The following is a 23,390-nucleotide window of genomic DNA, read 5'->3' as shown; positions in this document are numbered from 1 at the left end:
TTAGACATATAGTAATTTACCAATATGTCCTTGACATGCATGAGACTAATACATATCCGTTTGAATTTTCTTTTCAATCGTTAAGGAGAAGTGTCATATTGAATCCAATCATCGCATAGGTAATCTAACCTATCTAGCTCCACAAGCAAATCTTTTAGAAGGAGATTGGACATCACATCACATAGCTCCTCAAAATCGTATATTAAAAGCGTATTCGACAACAACTTTTGAGGTACTTTTCAGCGTTTGGAGTTAAAAAATTAGGAAGAAGTCAAAATAAAAAACCGTCATTTCCCGATTCTCTCTCACTTTCCCCCACTTCTCTGCACACTTCAATCGCCGCCGTAATCGCCGCCGTAATCGCCGCCGCTTTCTCTCTCTTCCGTCGCTCACATTCCACTGGTAATCTCTTTCTCTCTCCTCTATCATTTTTTTTGCGACATCAAAATTCCAGGAATTCGCTTTTTCATTTGCATTTTTGGTATTATGATCAACATTTTCCGACGCAATTTCACAATTTTCATTTGTATTCGATTATTCTCTCGTTGCATTTCTATTTACGTCAACAATGTCGTATAATTTGTTAGGTTTTCATGTTTGAATTCAATAGTTTAATTTGATTTTTTTTATTTTTTCGTGGAGCAGGAAATGGAAGCCATACTTGTTAATTCGGTCCAAAATAGTTTGCAGAATTTCATGTACTCCAATGCTATTTTCATCTGTGAACGTCTTTGTGCCGAGTCTCCTTCTGAGGTTTGTGTTTCTTGCGAACACAATTCATATACTTCCTTCGTGTCTTAATACTTGCATAAGCTGCGTAGTAACCATTATTGTGATCTTATTTGATTCGTATACATAATCAGAGATATTAAGGAACAAAGTAGTGCATTGAATAGTGCGGAGATAGGAGATGATGCAAGTATTAAGAAATAGAGGAAGTATATGATTTGATTTTCGGCATAGAACGTAAAATACTAGAATTATACCTTTGTTTGATGAGGAGATTCTTGTATTTTCTCCGTTCTTTAGTAATCACTATATATTGAGTTTGATTGACCATCAGTGTCGTCATTTATCTATAAGTGAAAATCATGAAATGTTGATATTTTGTGATTTTATACTGAGAACTATCTAACAAGATCGCACACGTGTTTATTCTTACGTATAGATCATGATATATGGTCAAAGAGGAATGTGTGAATAGTGAAAATGTAAATGTAGTGAGTATTGAAGAACGGAGGAAGTATGATTAATGCGTGAGCTCTTGTTATAAGATTTTTTGTGTTTAGAAAGGACAAAGGAATGACTGGACTCTGTGAGACTGTGAGTGGTTACTTGGGGCTGGACGGGTGACTTGAACTTGAGAATTCACATGTTGATATTTAGTAATTATATACCGAGACCTTTCTAACAAGATCTACGTGTGTCTATTCTTACGTCTAGACATGATTGATGGTCAAAGAGGGATGTGTGAACAGTGAAAATCTAAATGTAGTGATTATTGAAGAACGGAGGAAGTATGATGAATGTGTGAGCTCTTATTATAACAATTTTTGTGCTCCCGAAAGGAATAGGAGTCTGTGAGTAGTTACTTGGAGATGGACAGGTGACTTGAACTTCACAATTTACATGAGTTTAAGCAATGTGAAAACATCTGTAAACGTTTCATACAACATACTGTATTCTTTTTGGATGTAGGTGAACTTGCAACTGTTGGCTACTTGTTACTTGCGGAACAATCAAGCTTATGTGGCATATCATATATTGAAAGGTCTGTTGGAACTTTTTTGTTTGAGATTAAACGTTGAGCTGGATGAAATTTTCTTACATGCTTTTAATAATTGAGTATTGGCCATGCAGTTCGACATTGCCTTCTTTTAGCTTGATTCAGTTATTTTGTTACTATCTTTTTATGACAACTCTTTTCGCCTTTTCAGCTTATGGTTTTCTTGTCTCTATTCTGTCAAGGCACACAAATGGCTCAATCCCGCTACCTGTTTGCTTTGTCATGCTTTCTTATGGCCTTGTCCGGGGATTTACGTGAAATGAAGACGGATAAACTTTTAAAAGAAGCAGGAGACGCTTTGTCCCCTGGTAACGAGTCTGGTATAGAGGTAATTCTTTCTTATATTGCTCCAATAAAGTATGGGGAGTATTTTTAGTATATACTACTGTTATTTCTAAGTGGCTCTATTCTGCTACAAAGGGTAATACTGAACTCGTGAATCATAATTCACAGGGTTGTGACTGTTTGACAAAGTTGTTTCTCATACTGTTTTCATTGATTCCCTTGCTTGTCTTGGGCCTCCTGGCATTCTATTCTTGCTTTATTACCTAGACAAAACTGTATTCTCAAGATTTCTTACTATGATTGCTTTTTTTTTTTCTTGTTACAGGTACCAAATGGTGCAGCTGGGGAGTATCTTCTTGGACGTATCTACAGGTTTTTTTTCCCCTTCCGCATTTTGTGTAACTATCTTCAAGGATGTATCTAGTAGAGAAAAATGGGTGCACTAATGATTTTTTAAATTCAGTGCCTCTAATGTAACACAAGTGGCCTGTGTCGTGTGCGTGTAGTGTACAAGCTGTCTTCAACACCACCGAGTGTATTTTCTTTAGGTGTAGCACCGTGCAGTCAGATATGTCATAGAATTTGCTGTGATGTATTTTACGTGTAGAGTCTACTGTGTCGTCAAACTCTTTAATTCCATGCTATATATCTTGTGTAGTTCAAAGTTATGAAAATCATTAATTGATGTCCTCTGTATGACCTTTGAACATGCAAAATGTCAGGAAATATAGGAACAGATATAAGCAAGGCAAAGCTCTTTTATACTTTTAGTCTATAGATGAGTCTTTGTCTTTCTAAATTAAGGATGTCTTGTATTGGATAGACAACATTTTGGCTGGGAGAAAGGTGTTTGTGCTGTGCTCATTAAAGAGCATAATAGAAATGTCTCATCTGGATTTAGTACATTTGTGAGTTGTAAACTTGTGATACTGATCATTTCATTTGTTGGTATTCAGAATCATGGCTTGCTATCTTGACATTATAGGGTTCATTCTGGTGTATCATTTGGCAATGCTTTTAGATCCTAGGACACTGACTTACAACATGTGCAAGCATTTGATTAAGGATTATCTGTTCCTATTTATGCTCAACAGTCAATAGAAAGTAGAAAGTTCAGAGCTAAGTGCTTTTTCATCAGTAGCTACCTGTTTTTCAATAACCTGTTAACATTTACATTTGCATTCTGTCAATATTTTCTGGTTTCTAAGAGCATCCTCGACGTGTTTGTTGTCAGGTATACTGGTCTAAAAGAGAGAGCTGTTTATCACTTTGATCTAGCATTGTCCATTGATCCATTGTTCTGGGCTGCATATGAGGAACTTTGTATCTTGGGTATTTCCATTGTTCTTACTCTTAGTTTTCCATTTTCCACTGTTTAGTTTTTTGCCGTGGTTTACTGAATTTTCATGCCACTCGCTACATGTTGGCTATGTTACCTAAAGCAATGTTGGATTATGGATGCTTGTAAGGCAACAAGTTTCTTATTTTCATGTGGAGATTTCAAGTATTCTGCTATCTAGTTTCAACTTTCAAGTTATAGTTGGATAAAGATTCATTTTTATTAAGTATCAACTACTGTACTTGTTCTTGTTAGTTGTGAATCTTGTAATAATCTAGCTAGTTAGAGAAATGGCCTAGTATCAGTCCTCTTTTACTCTGGCTCTTCAATATGCTTTGTTGTATTTGTGTCTAACATATATATGATACTTCAGATGGCTATCCTTGAATAAACTCCGATCTCATGTCAGACTCATCTAGTCAGCCCCTCTTGTTTGCTATGATCACCCTCTTATTACATGAAGGGCCAAGTATTTTCGAGTTTTGAGTATTAGCTAGCTGTATGGCTGTATTCTTTCAGCTTTAGTGAATATCTGTTTTACTTTGTGTTTGATTGAAATTTTGGTTGGTGATTTAGGATATGGTTGTATTCTACTCCCTCCGTTTCTTTTTAATCTAGACACTTCCCTTTTTTGTCTGTTTCTTTTTAATCTACACACTGTTGCCTTTTCTATTATTGGTGATATGTCCTATCTACTTTCTCATCTTTTTCCACCCATGTCATCCACTTTTTAATATTTTAAGTTTTAACCTACTTTTTAGTTTCTCTATCCACCTTTTCAGTTTCCCCTTCATACATTTGTACTTCGTCCTTGGTTTTCCCCCAAAGTGAAGTGAGTAAATTAAAAGTGGTCAGAGATGGGGCTGCTTACTAGTAGAGATAGGAGGCTTGCTGGGTGGTGGTTGTGTAAAAGTAATAAATGTTAGTATGCGTTTAGGGTACACATTGTTTAATATTACCAGTCGTACTCTTTTCATTTGAAGTGACTGTTTTGTTATTTTCAGGTTCGGCTAAAGAAGCATCCGCAGTGTTCAGTGATTCTGCTGCTCTTACCTTGCAGAAGCAGCAGCATGCCATCACTTCTCTGAACTCTCTAACTTCCACTGTGGACCACAATCAAGTTTCTGCCAAGAGCTTCGGCAATGCAAGCCTGGGCCAACTACAAAACATTCATGGTACTAATGTAAAGGATGCTTCTGAAAGTTGTCAAGGAGCAACAGCATCTTCGTCAGCTGTCAAAGAACCTCTTAATCACTTACGTTTGTCGTTTTACAATACTCCTTCTCCAATGGCCCCACAGGTAGGCGGTAGCGTATAAATGTCCTTTTTTTTGCCAAATAGTTTTCATAATTTTTCCGTGGGAGTGAAAGTGAGTTGGACACTCAAGCAGTCCTTTTCTTATGAAACTCAAAAGACAAATGCTCTTTAAGTTGTGTGTTACTTTGTTGGTTTGGCAAGGCCAATTTTACTTTATAAAATAATTTCTTTGTTTTTTTTGCCAAAAGAAGAATTGCATTTGTGGTTTTCAGAAAAAAAACAGTTCTTAATTACCCCCAAGTGTCCCCTCTTTCACTGCATCAAGATCCTTTCTCTAGGGCACCTTCTCAGATGCACCAGAGAAGGGAACTCATCAATACATCACTTTAATGGGAAAAAAAAACTTAGCAACTACAACTCCTCCCCCCTGCTGTGGAATCTACCTTTTTCAAACAAAATTAACACTTCCTTTTGCTTTTAAGCACATGTAGCATTATTTGTCTCGAGTTGCCTTCCTGATCTGTAGTCTGTTACTATCTATGCATTAAGCGAGCAAACCAGAAAATTATAAAACTCAACTCAGATTTCATTTTGATCTGTCACTTCTATCGAACAGATCATTGACCTCTCTGTATCCATCTGCTCTTTTGTTAGTGCTTGAATCCATGTGTTATATTTGGGAAATAATTTGATTGGTTTTTGATATTCTGAGTAGCAGCCTAGCAGGTGTAAAGTGGTGCTTAGTTGGGTTTTCGTTCCGAATGCATGTTATCTAGGACATTTTATTTCGAAGAACCTGATATCTATGTATTGTTCAGAGCCAATGCTTTCCCTCACCAAATAAAAGAAGTAAAGTGAAAATAAGTTATTAATTTGGTTTTGAGAATTTCCTCATTAGATTTTTATGAAATTATGTGTCCGTGCTAAGATGCTGAAAAGCCTCTTATTTATACGTATAGGATAATGTGTCAACAAACCATTCACTATTTGTAGAATGAATGATTCTGGGGACTGGGGTGCCACATTCTCCCCCATATTTTTGTGAGTAATGTCAACTTCCAAGTTCCAACCCTCAGTAAGTAGAAATAACTCATCTATAGGTCTGAAAGGTTATATAATGATCGCATCACTTCTTGATCCTGATTATGATAGGCTATGCATGTTCAAACGCCGGTGGAGCATAAGTTGTTTTCAGTATTCAGCATTAATTGTTGAGCAGATTTTTCTTTGACATGAAACTAATAGCTGAATTCTTAACCTTTTCTTTTTATTCTTTTGGTTTGTGTAATGTTTTTAAAACTTTCTTTGTGTATCCTTTACCTTCTTTGCATGAGTGAACTGGGTAAGTTATCGAATAATTTGTGCACTGATTTCTTATTTATTAATCAGCAAACGACATACTTTTATTTTTATTTTTCTGCAGAAACAGTTTTTGTTGATGATGAAACGATGCAGAAGTGTAAAAGGATACTAAATATTCTTTGGGTATGTTCTGTGAGTGTTGTGGCCTCTTAACTTTTTCTTTCTACTGCAGCTGTCCGGTATTGCTCCTCCACCTGTTTGTAGAAATGTACAGAAAAATGATGCCTCAGCAAGCAGCTCCCCAATGTCAAATGTAACGACTTTTCAAGCCCCTCAAAGAAAGTCAGTGAAGGATGTGAAGTTGAGAAAGGTTCTGATCCGACCCTCCGAAACTTGTTGTATGTTCAGTAACTTTCCTGATGAGTATATAAACGTGCTATTGACTAATGAGATACGGTTCTAGCTTTTCAATGAGTTTGCTGATGAGATTAGGATTCTTAATAAGTTTGTGGATGAGATTCGTCTTTGAAGTAATTGAAGAACGAATCTAAGTAGATAGACTTATCTGTTTGTAACATCACAGTTGCAAATACAATTCTGCAGTAAACTGCATATCAAAAAAGAGGCTCTATTTCAAATTTGGTCTAATAAATATATATGCAAAGCATCATCTTCTAATTTTTGTTGCGATTACTGATTTACCTCACCATGGCGGTGATTTCTTTGCTATCTTCACTTTGAATCTCGAAGAACGGAAAACTGATTTTGTTGTTTCTGCTGATTAATTCTAAAAGCAAGTAAAACCTAGTATTGGAACATACAGCTTGACTCTCCTGTTAATTTTATAAAATTGTGACTGTTGTGATCCTATTTAATTAATGCTTCGTAATTCTTACCTGTACACTTCTTCCGTTTATTGCAACATTGAGAAATTTTCACAAAATACAACACTGGTACATTTGTTTACTAACCAATTAATAAGAAGATGTCTTCTACATCGTGGGTGGGAGACTGGGAGTGGGCCAGTTGGGTAAATAGGGGTAAATGGGTAATAGGATTAAGACGTTCTTTCTTCTAGTCTTCTCTTTACTTTATAATGTGCCTTTTTATGTGTTCCAAATTTAAGGAAACAGAAAATGTATACATAGCGGTCAGCCTGCTCTTTTTGTTATTTTTGGGAAGTTTTGCGGTTCAAAAATGCTCTGAGGAAGTCCGATCCCGGATAGAGGATCGTATTTGTTGTGGTATTATGTATCAACATCCTTTTCATTTGTGTTCACCTTCAGATATCTGGAAGGTTATTCACTGATTCTGATCCCAGACGAAGTATGCAACTTGCAGGGATAGCTGGAGGAAGCACCAACAGAACGACAACACCTTCAACTGGGAATGAAACCAGTCATTCCTTACAAAATAGTGGAAATTTTTGTTTGAGCAATGCAAGATTACGCTCTGTGACACTTCGCAAAAGAACCTCACAGGAAAGTGGAAGTTTTGAAGAAGGTGATAATCTTGTGAGTTATAGAAGCTGAACTTGACTAATTATCGTTTTTGTCTGAATGAATTTTGTGTGTACCCCTGAATGATTATTGTATATAATTAGATTTTATTGATTTGCTATTGATTTCTACTTGTCATGAAATCTGTAGGTCACTCTATGGTTGTGTTCCTGCATGTTTTGTATTTTTAATTATGCAAAAGGGATTACCATGAGTTCTCATTTACTAATTGGTGCTTTTAGTTGATAAACAAAGTTGTGTTAAGTTAGGTTTCACTCATTATAGAAACAGTTCTGTGGATTTTTAAGAAATTCCTTTGGTAAATACTCGAAATTGGCCATTGTTTTCCCATGTATTCCCTTAGTAGACTGCAAGGAATCAAAATGGGACTACTGCTAGGCCTCTAATTATCTATATCAGGAGGGGTAAAAAGGGGATTGATCAACAATTTGCCACATCATAATTTGCCATCTCACAGTTAGTTAAGGGCAGGGAATATTTTGCTGAGATTTGCTGCCATCTCTGACAGTTATTTGTTAATATCTGAAAAAGGGTTATAAATAAGAGCAGAATGGAGAGAAGAAAGATTTCTTGATTTTGTAATGGAGAGAAATTTATCCCTTGGAGAGATATTACCCCTCGAAGAGTAAGGACTAAGGAGTCATAATTGGTGTTTCTACCCTGGTTTTATCAATAAAGCTGCTATCCCTTGGTTCTATCTTGTTTTCTCTGTTAATTTCTATATGCGAATTGCTGGTTTCTAGCATAGACTCTCCCTTATGACGATCATTGAACATAAAAATTCTATTTGCTGGTACTTCTTGTTAAAGTGCATTCGCTCTACAATATCTTCGTAAATTTCAGCTTACAGAAATCTGGTCAATTTTGATGTGCTACTATATCACCTTTTTTTTCTTTTCTGTGGAACGCAGTTCTAACCTAAAAGCTGTATTACCAATTAGTGGTGCTAGTAGCAATAGTAATTTAGCTCGATTGCTGAATTTGTGCACAAAATTGCCTTTTTCAAGTAATTCATTTTTGGTGATTCTTTTTGTTTGTTTGTTTGAATCTAAATCTTGCATTTATGTCTACATAGACTTTGCTTTTATAGGATTATCTTTTGTTTAAATTATGGATTTCCTTACAAGTTACAACTATAGTCTTCTCCAGGAATTGGCCATGAGGTCTTTGATGACTCTCTAGTAAATACACAAGCAAGTATTAGCACAACGTCTTCTTCTGATATGGGATCTATGGAGCAAGATACAGGATCTATTGGTTTATGTAGGAATACTCATCATGATCTTGAAGTCCAAAAGGGTGCGCTAGAAATTTTAGGCCTTTGGAGACTCTTGGGGGACGGCTATAGGCTTTCTTGCATGTACGAGTGCCAGGTAGTTTTTTTTATCTCTGCTTAAGCAGCTGAAGTGTGCTGCTCTAGATGTTTCCTTGAGGACATTTTATCTAATATCTAGTGAACTGTGCTGCCCGATATTCTTGTTATGGGCCGTTAATCTTCTCTTCTGATTCTGGTTTTGCAGGATGCATTGAAGATCTATATGGATCTCCCTTCCAGACATTATAATACAGGCTGGGTGCTTTCCCAGGTAATTGCTTCCGCAACATTTTGTTGCGAATATGTATGCACTGTTTTTCTCCACATCTTCCTTACAGAACCACTTATTTTTGTTTTTGGCTAAGCACAAGGGAAGTACTCTTTCTGTATCCTCCTGATAATAAGCACTAAATGTTGTGTCTGTTTCTAGTCTTGTGGAGGCTCTCTTTATTGATGTCGTATGCAAACCTAGGTCTTAGCAGAGTCTGTCTGGAAATTAGTGTTGAATCCCATTGATCACCACATGTGAGTGTCCCACATTGGAGAAAGAGGAGAGATTAAACCACTTTATAAGATTAGGAGTTACTCCTCCTATCACCAATTGGTTTTAGGACGGAACATCCTTGGGCTTGTAAGTGGGCTAAACTCTCTTCCTCCTTATTGGATTACCCAGGCCCATCTCATATAATCTGAAAATTAACAATTAGCTATTATTGCAGCATTAATAATGAAATCCTTAGAATTTGTGGCCCGACTCATTGATAAGCATAAGCTTCTCGTCAGCTTCTAGCTTCTTTGAAGTAAAATACTGCAAAATCCTATCAACCGAAACCATACATTTAAGTTGCAAAAAGATCCATTGATGTTGTATTACAACATTTAGAGATTTGCAGTAGCATGGTTTAAAACGTCTGTGGTATTGATCAACAATTGCACACAAATTAGTTGAAAACAAATAAGACTGAGAAGTAAGTGCGAATAGCAGCAACAGATAAACTTTCAGTATCAAATTTACTATTGTATTGGCCTGTTTGGCTGCCACATGTTACTTATCGGGGATTACCAGATAGACAAGCTAAGAATCTGTGTATGCGCCTGTTAAGATATAAAGCTTATCATGGAACAATTAGCCGAAGAAGGAATTGGTTGATAATTGGTTCCCCCTTAAAAAACAAATAATGGTAATTGGTTTATCAAGTCAACAATCTTTGGCACTGCATTCTAACATTTAGGTGCTTGACACAACTTCTGCTTGCATGGTGAATTTGTCATGCACATTAAAAAATGCCAGGAAAATTAGAAATAACAATTTGTCGTCATATGAACCAAATATTCTTAGACCTCTTTTTTGTCTCAGTATATCTCAAGCCGTTTGTGGTGTGCAATCAGGCCAGATCTGTGGTGGTAGAGGGCTTGCTGATTAATCCTTTGTAGAGTTGTAGCATACAAGTTCTATTTTCCTTTTTGTAATGAACTGGGTATTTGGACTTTTGGAGAGTAAAATAAAAGAAGATGAAGATGGTTTTGATTGCTTCAAATGGAAATTGCAGAAAATAAGGATAGTTTATAAAGTTTTCGAGTGACTTGACACACTCCCAAGCTAACCACTAAATAAACTCTAAATAATTTTCTTCATTTCTTTTCCTCTCACTAATCCCCTATATCTATAGAGCTAACTCGCTTGCTTTCTCGCCAAGCTAGACTACTTATTTGTATTTATACTATTACCCCTCCCCTATACACAATGCATAACACTTCACTTATCTAAATGCAATGACTGTATAAAGCTACAAATTGTTCTGTTACTAATTCTTAAGCTGCTATTAGCTATCTGTCTTCTGTATCCTTATCTCTGTTACTTCAAAGTGAATTCTGTTAAGCTATTATGAGTTTCCTGCGTTCTCTTTTTTTTTTTTTTGTTGCTGGGTATGTGGCACAGCATATCTTGCAGTTATAGTATTTTTAGACTACTCAATGACAGACTTTTAGTTCTTTTGAATTTGGTCTTTTCATGCTTATAGAGCACTTTAAACAGACCCTTTTTGTGAGTTGTGACAGCATTTAACAGCATTAATGGCTAATACTGGTTGCTTTTTTCGTGTTTACTTAGGTTGGGAGAGCATATTTTGAATTAGTTGATTATGTAAAAGCTGATTTTTTCTTCAGTTCTGCTCGACGCCAGTGCCCTTGCAGCTTAGAAGGAATGGATGTCTACTCCACTGTTCTCTATGTAAGTTTCTTTAATATGTTCTTGTGTCTTTCATAGAAATTCAAAACCAAAAATTTTGTGCTGTAATTTGTACCTACTCTGCTTTCTATCTCAACTTCACCCAACAATATTGCAAATTATCAGCTTATGATTGCTTATTACTTATGGTGTCACTCTATCTGTTCTTACCCCTAGAAATATGAGGAGGGGTCGGAGTGGTTTTATTTGTGGGTGTGACATGGAACTGTAAAACGTTTGTTGCAGCATCTAAAGGACGAGAAGAGACTAAGTCACCTGGCTCTGGACCTGCTATCAATTGACCGTTTGGCTCCTCAAACATGGTACTTTCTGGTAGATCCTATAACTGAAATTTTGCTGCTTTTTGTGTTTCTTTATGTAAGTTTTTGCGAAATTGTTTTGTTTCTCATATTTTTGTTAAGAAGAATTCAGGCGAAAGCTGGTTTAAGTTTTAAAGTGTTAACGGTGAAATGAAGCTTAAGTTTGTCATCTTTTCCACCTTGTCTGTTATCTATCTATCTATCTATCTATCTATATATATATATTATATTGTATATATACATACATATATATATATATATATATATATATATATATATATATATTATATATATATATATATATAATATATATTATATATATATATATTATATATATATATATATATATATATATGTATATGTATATGATTTTTTGTGGTTAAGTAGATAACTACTTCCTCATGGTTTAGTCTGTGGGTCCATGTGCCTTGTGCTTGGAAGGTGCTGTTTAAAAGACTGAAACATGTCATCTTTGAAATAGAAAAATATCAGATGAAATGCATCAATAATGTCGAAAAGCTGATAAAACATTTTAATCTCTCAAAACGCCTGAATAAAAATTGGAATAAGAGACCCAAAAACGGTGTGTGGAACACCAAGTTCTGACATTTCCTTAGAAGAAAGCAATGATAGGAAAGAAGCATAGGTGAAGTTCCGTCCTGATGGTCGTTTGGGGATTGAAGAATTTTGACTTGCTACCTTCTTGCCCCTTGAATCTCTCCAATCACCACCACTATAACGGCTTCACTCGATGAATATTATTATTTGCAGCTGATAGCTTGCGATGTGAGATTTTGAGGATCTTCTCACTTGACACTCAACAGCCTCAGATCTTTCCGTTTGCGACAGCCATAGTTTCCAAAAATGTGTTCTAAGTCTCTAACAAAGAAGAGGGGGGGGGGGGGGGGGGGAGTGAAAATGAGATGTTTAGTTTATTTAATGAATAAGTAATTGCATATGGCATACTTCATTTATTATTCCATCTATCCAAAGTACCCTTGTGGATGAAGCGAGAGAGAACTACATTTTTGTGTGAGAGAAAGATTGTTCAAATGGGAAATTCCAGAAAAGATGTGTGGAATTTATACTGGAACTGATGGAGAAATATGAGAAAACAAAAAAAAAAAAGACTGTTTAATGTTCATTCTTTCAGATCTACCGTTCTGGACCCCTCTTTTTCCCCCTGTTTCCCTATTTGGTTAACAAATTTGACACTTGTTTTATCATTGTATCTTATCTCCAGTATCACCATATCTTATGAGTTTGAAGTATGGACTGCAATCCTTTTGTTTGAGCATGCTTCTTTTTGCATATCTTTGGATCCCTGACACTACTTTTTCTATTACTTGGTTCTGCAGGTGTGCAATGGGAAATTGCTACAGCTTGCAAAAAGATCATGAAACAGCTTTGAAAATTTTTCAGCGAGCTGTGCAGCTCAACTCATGGTTTGCATATGCTCATACTCTCTGTGGTCATGAGCATGTTGCTTTGGAGGACTTTGAGAATGGAACCAAAAGCTATCAAACTGCTTTTCATGTTGATTCACGACATTACAATGCGTCTTATGGTCTTGGAATGGTCTACCTTCGCAAAGAGAATTTTGTGTTTGCTGAACATCATTTTCGAGTTGCATTTAACATTAACCCACATTCTTCTGTGATCATGACATATCTTGGAACAGCTCTGCATGCTCTAAAGGTATGATGCTTATGCTGCGGGCAGCAGTTTCCTGTGTGACATTTTTTTTTTCATCGTCTTTAGCCTATTGTTTTATTTTGCTGAATAGAGAAATGAGGATGCATTGACTATGATGGAGTATGCTATTTTAGCTGATAAAAGGAATCCTCTTCCCGTTTATCAGAAGGCTAATATATTGTCAAGTATGGATAACTATGATGAAGCTCTAAGGGTCCTGAAAGAGCTCAAGGAATATGCGCCTTGTGAATGCAGTATCTATGCATTGATGGGTAAGATCTATGAGCGGAAGAACATGTATGATAAGGCAATGTTGCATTTTGGACTTGCCTTAGACTTGAAGCCATCAGCAACAGATGTTGCCACCATAAAGGTAACTCCTTGCATCTATTTACTGTGTGTTCGATTCGCTTATCTCACCCATTGATGATGTCCAGTCAGAACATTGGGATTTGCTTAGATACTTTACTGATGGTATTCACTCCTAATTTTTTTTTTGCAATCCATACAAGAACTCGTGATTAGTCTTGGGTACAAGGTTGCAAGCTGCCCATCATTTCAAAGGACAGTTGTCAAGGAAATAGTCTATTTACTGGTTGAACTGTTCTCCAACTATGATAAGCAAACATTATAAAACATTTAAATCTAATGCTGGGGAGCTAATTGGAAGGGTTTTGAATATGACAAACACCTTTTGTGGAACCTGGTCGAAACTAATTGTGAATAAATGGGAAAGTGAGCCATTTTTCAAATCATAGGAGTTTTTTCTGAAACTTTGCTGGTTCCCTTGGATTAGCCTTTAATATGTTTATGCTTCTTGAAAGTAGGACAACGTATTACATCCCACAATGTTTGGCCACTTTGTTAAGAACGTTGTATTGTGAAGGGAGGGGTTTGTGTTTCTTGTGTGTAGAGTGTACTATTTTGGACTATACATAATTGGAGTACACAATACATTCTCTGCATATTTTTCTTGTTCTGATTAGGGAAGTCGATTGCCTTTAAGGGTAAAGTAAAGAGGAACAGGGGAGGCCTATGTCGAGGCATTTGGTTAACATTGATGGTGAGGCGCTGGGGTAGAATTGATGGTAATTATGAACTTATGATTTAAACTAGTGGATATTAGAATTTTGGAGATAGATAGACTCAGAGTCTCAGACAGAATACCTCTGTTATTCAATGCATTATGAACTCTAGGGTCCTCTCAGTTATGTTTGTTTGATGTATGGTAGCATTTACATGAAGTACTCTGAAATTGTATAATTTTTTTTCTTACATTTGTAATTCCATTATGGCATTTGTTTAGCGAGATTGAGATTATTGTTGATTAAAGGGTGGGATGTGAATGACGAACTAGTAGATGAGTATTAGTTTGGTTTATCGGCTTTTAATCCCTGTGCCAATCCCTAATGTAAGATGGGAAATTGCTCTTTTTAGGATTAATAATCTCTATCTCCATCTCCATCTTTTATCCCTCTAAACAATTCCCCAAAGTGGCTTACAGGTCAATGTCTAGAATCTTAATACAAACTGCAAATAAAAAATAAAAAAGAGGAAGTTGTAGAAACAACAGCATTGATGGTCTGGCAAGAGTCTGTCATTGCTTGCTGAGTCCACCTCTGCTTACTAAAACTGATGCTTGCCGGTTTGGTGAGACTGTGAGAGTAGAAAAGAATGAAAAGGCCAAATGAAAAAACAAATTTGAACCCTGTAATTTTCCCTGATTTGTGTGTTAAAGCTCGAACCTTGATCCTCCTGTTATCTTAACAACTGGAGAGGATCCCAACACTTATAATTGGTATATGGTCATATTAGGACTTTTTTGTCCTTAGTTTGATATACTTCGGTGTCATTTATAAGATGTACAGAATAAAATGATTAATGTTTTGAGATGGTTTTTTCTTGCAAGAAAGTTATGCTGGTCCATCATTTAGTGAGCTGTAGTTACTTGATACCTTTGGATGTGGTTCCAGGCTGCCATTGAAAAGTTGCATGTACCAGACGACTTGGATGATATCTTATAGGTGGAGGGACCAGAGAAAGTTTCGGAAATTGTTTCAAATACGTTACAAGTCAGTAAACATCTGGCCCCCGTAGTGCTCCTGATTAATCCTGCATCAGATGTACAAGACAATATAAAGGCTCACAAGGGTTGGCCAGATTGCTCCAATGCTATACATTGTCACAGTTTTGTAGTATAAGACAAGTCAAGTGAAAGTGTCGTAAATCACGGATACGGAGATCAGCCATGAATTTCACATCTTCAATCATGTTGATGAAAGGTGTATATCAGCTGTAGTGATTTAGTTTGTTTCACTTAGAAAAAAGTTTCTATATTGTACTTTTATCACCCTTCAAGTGGCAAGGTATCAGAAGAGGGTTTGCATTCTAGCCCGACCAAGTTTCGGATGTAATCTCTTTCGGGTTTACAAGTGGTCTAAATTCAAGTGCTAGATAAGTCGGTCTTTGCTTGCAGCCCAAAGTATGAGTTTTATGAAGATGGAGTTTATGTACAGGACCAACTGTGATGCAATAGTATGTAGCTGATGTTCTGCGGAGTTTTCTGCTTATCAAAGGTCCCATATTTACGTTCTTTTCCAGGAAGCTATATCTAGATAAGGTACTTGCGAGATAACTAATTACACCTCCGTATTCTTGATAGCGAGCCGGTCTTCGAGTTTTCCAGGAGATATGGAAGAAGCCATTGCCAACTACTGGAGATCGAGCCTGAAAATTGGCTAAAAGTTTTTGAGAGGACAACTGCTAAACAAGAAAGAACAAGGTAACATTTGGAGCGCATATATTCCACATATACTTCTCAAGTGATCAGCATGTTTGGTTTCAAAGCGTGAAAACTGTACGTTCTTTCCATGGTTTCCCGTTCTCCACAATCAAGCACAGTTAGATATTAGAGGTTTAATTTCGTTAGAAAAATTAATAGCGACTGAATGAGGGGGTGTGGTAGAGTATAAAAGTAATTCATGAGGCCTCAACCATCAGCTTAAGTTTTTAGTTGAGTTGATACTTTAACAAGGTCTAAATTTCTCTCATTTATGGTCAATTTTTTGCAAGTTATGCCTAGCAATAGCACCGTTGAGCACACCTTGAATTTGAGTACGATTTTAAGTATAAATTGGTAAATCTTGTTAAAGTGGTAATTGAAGATATTACAGGATCATGTATGGAATTCAAATTGATTGAATATGTGCTGTATCTCAGTTGTGCTTGAAGACTTGTTGCTCTAGTTTGATAAAATTGACAAAAGTTCACAGCTTAAGTTGTCACAACAGTTGCATCGCTTACGAAGAGCTTCCACAAATAAGGCACAGCTTATGTGTTTGGAACAATAGAGGACCTATAAATGTCCTTAATTAGCTTCTTTGTGTTGTTTTACTTTATTTTGGTTTAGAGAGCGATTAAGTGCAATGATATACACATGATTTGATTTTAGGTCGTGGGTACAACTTCACATAGCTTTACCAACTAAGTTAAATGGTATCTGATTTGTGTTGGTTACTAAGTATATGAACCATTCTTGTTTTCTTCACAATTTCTTGACATGTGCAAAAACATATTATTTAGTTATTTTTTATGAATATTATATCTCAAGGGCTAAGGCTGTCTTAAAAAGGTTCAAGTCCCACTATAAATTGTTGACATTAGTTCCAAAAATTGAAATACTATTATATAAAATTTTCTATTTCCGTAAAAAATCTGCAAATATTTCTATTTAAAAAAAAAGTACCTAAAGCATGAATATTAGGATAATTTGACAAAATTCTAAACCAAAAAACTAAAAATTTCAAATGTTGTTTTCTCTACATTAAAGATCTACTTGTAATTTTGCACACCCTCATGAATGACCCTATATATACTCTTGATTCTTGAAGATATTATTAATTTTACTAAATAAGGGACATTATTAATATCGTTGGTGTTGGTCTTGGTGTTGTTACAAATACTACTATTATTTTGTAATGTCGAGTTGTTTTAAATCTAGTTCATCTCTTTTAAGTTCGGCTCATTTAAGTTAAGTTTCATTAAGCTTATTGAAGTCGAATGCTATTGAGTTCAATTAATTTCTATTCAGTTAAAAAAGACAGGGCTTAAGAGACAAAAGAAAGAAATTTAACAAAACTACTCCCTCCATCTCATAATAATCTTAGGGGTCGTTTGGTTCAAAATAAGGAATGGAAAGGGAATGGAATGGGATGAAAGGATGGAATGGAAATGGAATGTGTTACTTTAGACACTTGTTTGTTTTGATGTAGGAATGGAATCATTGGCCTAATGACTCCCTTACTTTTTGTTTCCTATGGTGTGAGGAGGGTTTCAAGATGGGGGAATCAAAATTGGGCTAGTAAGGGAGTGAAAAAAATGGATAACCCAACCAAACATAAAATAAGGGAGTGTGTTACCTCAATCCGTTTCCAAACCTAAAATATTTCCAACCAAACGGACCCTTAGCACTTTCCTCTTATGTTTGTTCCAAATTAATTTAAACACCTTCATTCTTTGCATGATCCCACTAATACTAATTAGTCTAAACACTCTTTCGTCCCACATAAAAAATTATCCAAACTTATTCCAAATACTTCCTCCGTTCCATTTTAAATGAAACGTTTGCTTTTTCACGCAACCCAATGCGCTTCTTTAGTCATTAATATTTTTAGTTGTGTATACGTAAAAAAATATAAAAAGTTATAATTTGATAGTATGCATCGAGACGAATCTAACAAGATCCCACTTGACTATGTTTTTTCTTTATATAATAGCGATAAATTGGAATCAAAATTGATCAATGAATAGTATCATTTCACCCAGTATTTCATTTAAAACAGAACGGAGGAAGTATAACTTATCACCGTAAACTATATCTCCTAACATATTTAGTGTTTAGATCTTTATGCGACGGGGAGAATAGAACTTACCCGTCCACTCAAGAGCAAGTAAAAACAAAGCAAGCCCTCATTCTCAACTCTAAGGTTACAACGCAGTCAAAATCTTTCTGTATTACCTCACATCTCTCTATGGTAAAAGTCCATCTATCTCGATTAGATTGTGTAAAAAAACCGACGCTTTAATTTGGATTGTGAAGATAAAAGGGTCCTAACTCCTATTGAACTGTTATACTTGATTTGCTCCTGTGGGTTAGTTTTTTTAACCTTTTAACTCATTCACATATAGTTTAATTGTTAATTGTTATATAGTACTACAATTCTTTAGTTTATTCTAAAGGGTTGGTTTTGTTTTTTCTGTTTTTTTACTGCTATGTGTTATGGTATTGTGTTTTGGACTAATTTCTTTTTAATATGGAAATGCGTATAATTTTTGTATTTGATACTGCTCAATTTGATACTGCCTGCTATTTATGTAAATTATTTATGTAGAAATTGAGAAGTGATTGCTAAAATTGTGATTCTTTAAGGGGGAAACTTTGTTGCTGATATATGGCCTATGGGTAAGTACTTTAAGAGGGTTTATGTTTTGCTTTCTGCAAATGTGTTAAAAAGTCTTGAACTTTGAAGTAATTTAATGAATTTGATGAAACCCATAAGGAATGCAATGCATTTTCAAGTTAATAAAGGAGTTCGAGTTTGAGCTTGAATCAAGTTCGAGCTCGCAAGTTTTTGAGTTCGAGTTGAGTTTAGCCAAACCTGAGGTGAACTCGCATCATTGCCACCCCTAACTACATATAAAAAGTTGTATTGAATCAAACATTAGGAGTTACCTTGAAAAAGCTTATTAATTTGGTTTTCTTTTGTTTCCTTTGGTGTTGTAATCTTAAGATGGGAACTTGAAGACTTTAGAAAAAGTAGTGGAGAGAACCCCATTCGTGAAAAGAGTGTCGTTATTTACATGCTCAGATTTTGGTCTATCTAATGAAGAAATCTAATAAATTTTCTGTTAAAGTACAGTAACATGTACACTTAAATTTTACACGGTTTATCATTGATTTCGGAAGGAAGATTATAAAAAGATAAATTGACCAAATTGTAGTAAACTGTGAAAATTGAAGGAGACAAATGAAAACTTTAATGAGTCCTCTATATGAAAGTTCATTGTTATTGACGAGTTCATTCATCATAATTCATACACCTGGTGCATGGTACACCCAAGATTAATTTTTGTTCATTTTTCTATTTTTCTTTTGAGAAGTAAGAAAGAATATATTGCTCACAAGAAACATTATACAACCTAGAGCTAACACCAGAAATGGGTAAACCTTTTAACCAGTAGCTCAACAACTAACAGGCTAACATGCTAGCCAAAACACTGAACAAAACTTATAAAGCTAGTAACCTATCAAGGTCACTAACCTTGATTTTCTTTCCATGAACCTGTACAATTCTATTTTTAACCGTGTATTGAATGTCCAGCCACCTTATTACTTCTCTTATGCAGTGAGTACTGAAGCTGCACTCAATAAATAAATGTGTGTGCGTTTCTTCCTCTGAGTCACATAAGCAGCACAAATTAGAGTTAGCTACATCCATTGAACCAATCTTCTTCTAGTAAGCAGCCTTTGCTTCATTATCAGCCATAAGATAAATCTGTGTTTAGGAATAGAAAATCTATTCCACACACGTTTACTCCATATCCACTGCAGGACATAAGTTACTATACACCTTGATGCTATAGATCTGATCACTAGCATTCTGCACATAAGGCATAACTTTCTCCTTTGCTTTGCAAATACACTTCCAAACCCAACTTGCCCCCTGAGAGCACTTGTACTGCACCCAATTCTGTTCCTTAATGTATACTGTATGGAGTATTGGAGTTATGGACCCATTTTACCCCGAGATTATCCTTCTTGTGAGAAATAGCCCGGACTTGCCTTCCCACAGCAGCCTGATTCCAGAGAATTATGTTCCTGATCCCTAAACCTCATGCAGACTTTGTAAAACATGTCTCTTCCCAAGACACATACCCAGGCTTATGGCTGTTCCAAGTTCCATGCCACAAGTAGTGTCTACAAATAGCATTGATTTGCTTCAAAATAGCTTTTGGGAGGATGAAAATTTGACACCAATACACGCTAATAGACATAAGCACAACATTTATTAATTGCAATCTTCCACTGTAAGATAAGTGTCTGCTGCTCCATGTCTTTATTCTTTGACACATCTTCTCCACTAGCATCTCACATTCCACCTTTTTCAGCTTCTTGGAAGTGATTGGCACTCCCAGGTCTTTCAAAGGAAGAGTCCCAAGCCTAAATCCAGATAACTCAGCAATTTTATTTGGTCTTCTGCTCTGAATTCATTCCTGCCAAGAACACTTCTGATGTCTCTTGGCTTATCTGAAGACCTGTTGTTTCAGAAAACAATTTCAGGAGAGCATTATCAAAGGCATAACTAGTTTTTTTTTGGAGCAATGGAGGATCTAGGAAAGTCCTTTTAGTAACAATTGATGTCCAAGGACATGCAAATTTTTTTTGTTAGCTGTTATAGTGCTTCAGCTAGGATCAGTTATAAGAATGTGTTTGATGTCAAAGAATAATCATTTCTGTAATCTGTGTTAAGAGTTATGAGATAAGTTCGACTTTTTAATTTGCTAAACAACTTCTTTTAAAATAGCTTTAAGAAAATCGAAAATAAAATGAATATATTGATTGTTATAATTTTTGGGTTTTAGCTGTGATATGTGATTAGTAGTTCCTATTCTTGGGACCATATAAGATGGCCTTAAGGAAAACAAGTTGTGCTATGTTTAGCAGGGTAAAAAACCATGTTTCAGGAGAACATAAGTTACTCTAAGCCAACCTCACACTGTCGCACACACTCCCTCCGTTCCATAAAATTGTTCCTATTTGTTTTTTAGGTGTCCGAAAAATTGTTCCTACTTCAAATCTTTCTACTTTACTATTCCTTTTTTTTTTTAATCCTATTGGTTATTTTTGTTCATTTAAGTTATTCTTATATTATGAAGCGGAGGGAGTATGATATGTCATCATAAAAATTAAGCGAGATTGGAGATGGATGAAAATGATTCATATCAAGAGCAGAGATGACTTATTATGTTCAGTCAATCAGTCAAGGATAAGCTTGATTAATATCAAACCAGTTCAGTCAAGGAACAATTTAATGTTTTCTTGACTCTTCGTTCAAACCTCAGCATAACTATGTCAAAATTAGGGATGGTAAAAAAATGAGTACAACATTTGATGACGATAACTACGAAAAAAGATTTTGAATTATAGTATAGTTTAGTTCTCCAACAAGGCAAGAGTAGAGTAATGGTCAGCTTTTCACCTAGCAGAGTAATTATGCGCACTGGTCACTAGGGAAGTGAAACAACTTACTGATGGAATTCATGTGGATGTAGACTGCATATACTATATAAACGGCCTACATAAACCTTCCTTTGTTATCTTTGATTGTTTTAGCCAAATTTCAGGTTCAAGTTCAATAATCTTTCAACATTTGCAATGGCTTCGTGTTCCAAGTTTCCTAAACAACCCAAGATCCCTGAAACTACCGAAGATATGATCAGCAGTATGCCAACTGAAGTGACTGACAAAATCATGAAGCGCTTGCCACTAAAAATGGCAGCTAAGATGAGTGTGCTTTCAAGAAGATGGAGACGTAATTGGCTGTCTCATAGGTACCTTGTCTTCGATAAAGCTTTTTGTGAAGAACATCATAAAAATGGAAAAGTTGATTTGCATAAGATCAACAACATCATCAGCAATATACTCTTTCTGCACAATGGTCCTATGCAAGTATTCCATCTTTATATTCCACAAGAATCAGATAATAATATAAGCCATAATCTCAGTCCATGGCTTTTTTTTCTTTCGATAGTCGGGGTCAAGAAGATCTGTATTCCTAACTGGAGTAATCTTCTAACTATCCCTTCTCATATATATGCATGCAAAGAGTTGGTAAAATTGAGGATGGAGTATTATGTAGTAGGAATCCCACCGTGTGAGTTTAAGGGATTTGCTCATCTTCGCAATCTTGAGCTAGTCGACGTCGAATTTAAGCATGGAACATTGAAGAGTTTGATTGCAAGTTGTCCCCAACTTAAAGTGTTAGTTCTTGAGAATAGTTCGACTGGCATGAATAATGTCGTTATAGATGCGCCGAGGCTTGAAGCGTTAACTATCCGATGTGCATTCAAGTCTCTTGCTTTGGAAAATGTCCCTTGTGTTAAGAGTGTTATAGTATGTTTACACCAAACAGGAGAGGACTCTTCAAACATAGAAACAGTTGATGCCATCAAGGTTCTTGCGAGTTCAACTGAGCTTCAATGCCTTCAATTTGAAGGCCAGATGTGTAAGGTAAAAGTGTAAAACTCACAACTAGCTAAAAAATCAACCAAATTATCTTAATACTGAAGAAGGAAAAATATATATGTGTGTAAACGCTCGTTATGTGTGTGTATATAGAATCATCTCCGTATCATATGATTGTATGTTTTTTTGTCCCTTTTGTCTAATCTGTTTTCTCCTTGTTATGCAAGCGCTTGGCTGCAGCTTACATCGCACAACCCTTTACTCTGGCATTCAACCACCTGCATAGGCTTTGTCTGACAGAACTTGACTTGTGGGACTTTGGTATTAGTTTCACTTTTAGCATGCTTCAAAGTTGTCCCTTCATCAAGGATCTTCATATATCAGTGAGTAATTAAGTGTATATATGTAAATGTGTGCATGCATGTTTAGCCATATTTTTACAGCATGAAGCATTGCAAATAATCACACCAATGCGACCCCTGTTCAACCTTTTTTCTCACATGTGAAATCTAAGTATTTTAAGATGAAGTAAAATCAAAATTAATCTAAGAAACTTGCAAAACATAAAAGGAATTACTGCATTTCCAAAAGATTTTTGTTGAATTATTATCACTGTGTTTATGCAATCATGTGTGTGTTTCTGCGCAGCTCGATTCAATCAAAAGCGGCGTTAAGCACAAATTTGACTACAATGAGGATTATAAACTAGGGCATCTCCTTAAGGTTAGAATTACAGGTATTACAGGGTCAAGTGCAGAGTTCAAACTGATTGAATATGTGCTCGCTACCTCAGTTGTCCTTGAGAAATTGTTCTTCAATTGTGCTTGTCTTGACCCTAGTTCAGAACTAAAGGTGTCGCGGGAGCTGTTGCAGTTGCCAAGAGCATCGCCAAAGGCCAAACTTGTATGTTTGGAGCAATAGAGGATTCTAGGAATGGCCTTTTCAGTGGTGTTTTTTTTGGAGATTAGCATTGTTGTTTTCTTACAATATCTTCAAATGGTTTATGTTTTCTATAATTGAATCCTTAAGCTTTTGGTAGCTGATCTAGAGCTAATTGACTTCTGACTTCAGAGTACTTCAATTAAGATGAACTTTGATTA

At 35.7% G+C, this 23,390-nt stretch overlaps 2 protein-coding genes across 7 annotated transcripts; both read left to right on the top strand.

The window, feature by feature from the left end:
• Nucleotides 1–246: 246 nt before the first annotated feature.
• Nucleotides 247–23,390, top strand: LOC104902344 (cell division cycle protein 27 homolog B). Of its 6 annotated transcripts, none has more exons than XR_007269314.2 (19): nucleotides 247–402; nucleotides 646–753; nucleotides 1,699–1,771; nucleotides 1,969–2,114; nucleotides 2,397–2,443; nucleotides 3,306–3,403; nucleotides 4,415–4,710; nucleotides 6,202–6,367; nucleotides 7,311–7,483; nucleotides 8,629–8,862; nucleotides 9,010–9,075; nucleotides 10,915–11,034; nucleotides 11,278–11,354; nucleotides 12,710–13,049; nucleotides 13,138–13,419; nucleotides 15,020–15,828; nucleotides 21,450–22,335; nucleotides 22,518–22,673; nucleotides 22,939–23,390. XR_007269314.2 is itself a non-coding variant. In XM_010690083.4 (16 exons), exons 2-16 carry the CDS (start codon nucleotides 649–651, stop codon nucleotides 15,068–15,070), a joined length of 2,301 nt encoding a protein of 766 aa, XP_010688385.2. In that variant the 5' UTR covers nucleotides 248–402; nucleotides 646–648; the 3' UTR covers nucleotides 15,071–16,250. The 6 variants fall into 6 exon arrangements, 1 of the variants encoding a protein (XP_010688385.2); XR_007269313.2 differs by having other exon boundaries at nucleotides 248–402; nucleotides 6,202–6,339; nucleotides 7,256–7,472; nucleotides 8,639–8,862; XR_007269312.2 differs by having other exon boundaries at nucleotides 248–402; nucleotides 6,202–6,339; nucleotides 7,256–7,483.
• LOC125491610 (F-box/FBD/LRR-repeat protein At1g13570-like) lies at nucleotides 21,481–23,211 on the top strand. Its single transcript, XM_048634838.1, has 2 exons — nucleotides 21,481–22,335; nucleotides 22,939–23,211. The coding sequence occupies exons 1-2, from the start codon at nucleotides 21,481–21,483 to the stop codon at nucleotides 23,209–23,211; spliced, it is 1,128 nt and encodes a 375-aa protein (XP_048490795.1).

This window comes from Beta vulgaris, chromosome 8 (assembly GCF_026745355.1).
Source record: "Beta vulgaris subsp. vulgaris cultivar EL10 chromosome 8, EL10.2, whole genome shotgun sequence".
Classification (NCBI taxonomy): Eukaryota; Viridiplantae; Streptophyta; class Magnoliopsida; order Caryophyllales; family Amaranthaceae; genus Beta; species Beta vulgaris.
This window is presented reverse-complemented; position numbering and strand designations above follow the sequence as displayed.

Bases quoted from the DNA above. Each gene is read 5' to 3' on its own strand.
- LOC104902344 (XM_010690083.4), top strand. From the start codon at position 649: ATGGAAGCCATACTTGTTAATTCGGTCCAAAATAGTTTGCAGAATTTC. The intron at 2,444-3,305 runs GTTTTTTTTCCC...GTTTGTTGTCAG, and splicing joins CTTCTTGGACGTATCTACAG to GTATACTGGTCTAAAAGAGA. The intron at 6,340-7,255 runs GTTCTGATCCGA...GTTCACCTTCAG, and splicing joins AGGATGTGAAGTTGAGAAAG to ATATCTGGAAGGTTATTCAC.
- LOC125491610 (XM_048634838.1), top strand. From the start codon at position 21,481: ATGGCTTCGTGTTCCAAGTTTCCTAAACAACCCAAGATCCCTGAAACT. The intron at 22,336-22,938 runs GTAAAAGTGTAA...GTTTCTGCGCAG, and splicing joins TTGAAGGCCAGATGTGTAAG to CTCGATTCAATCAAAAGCGG.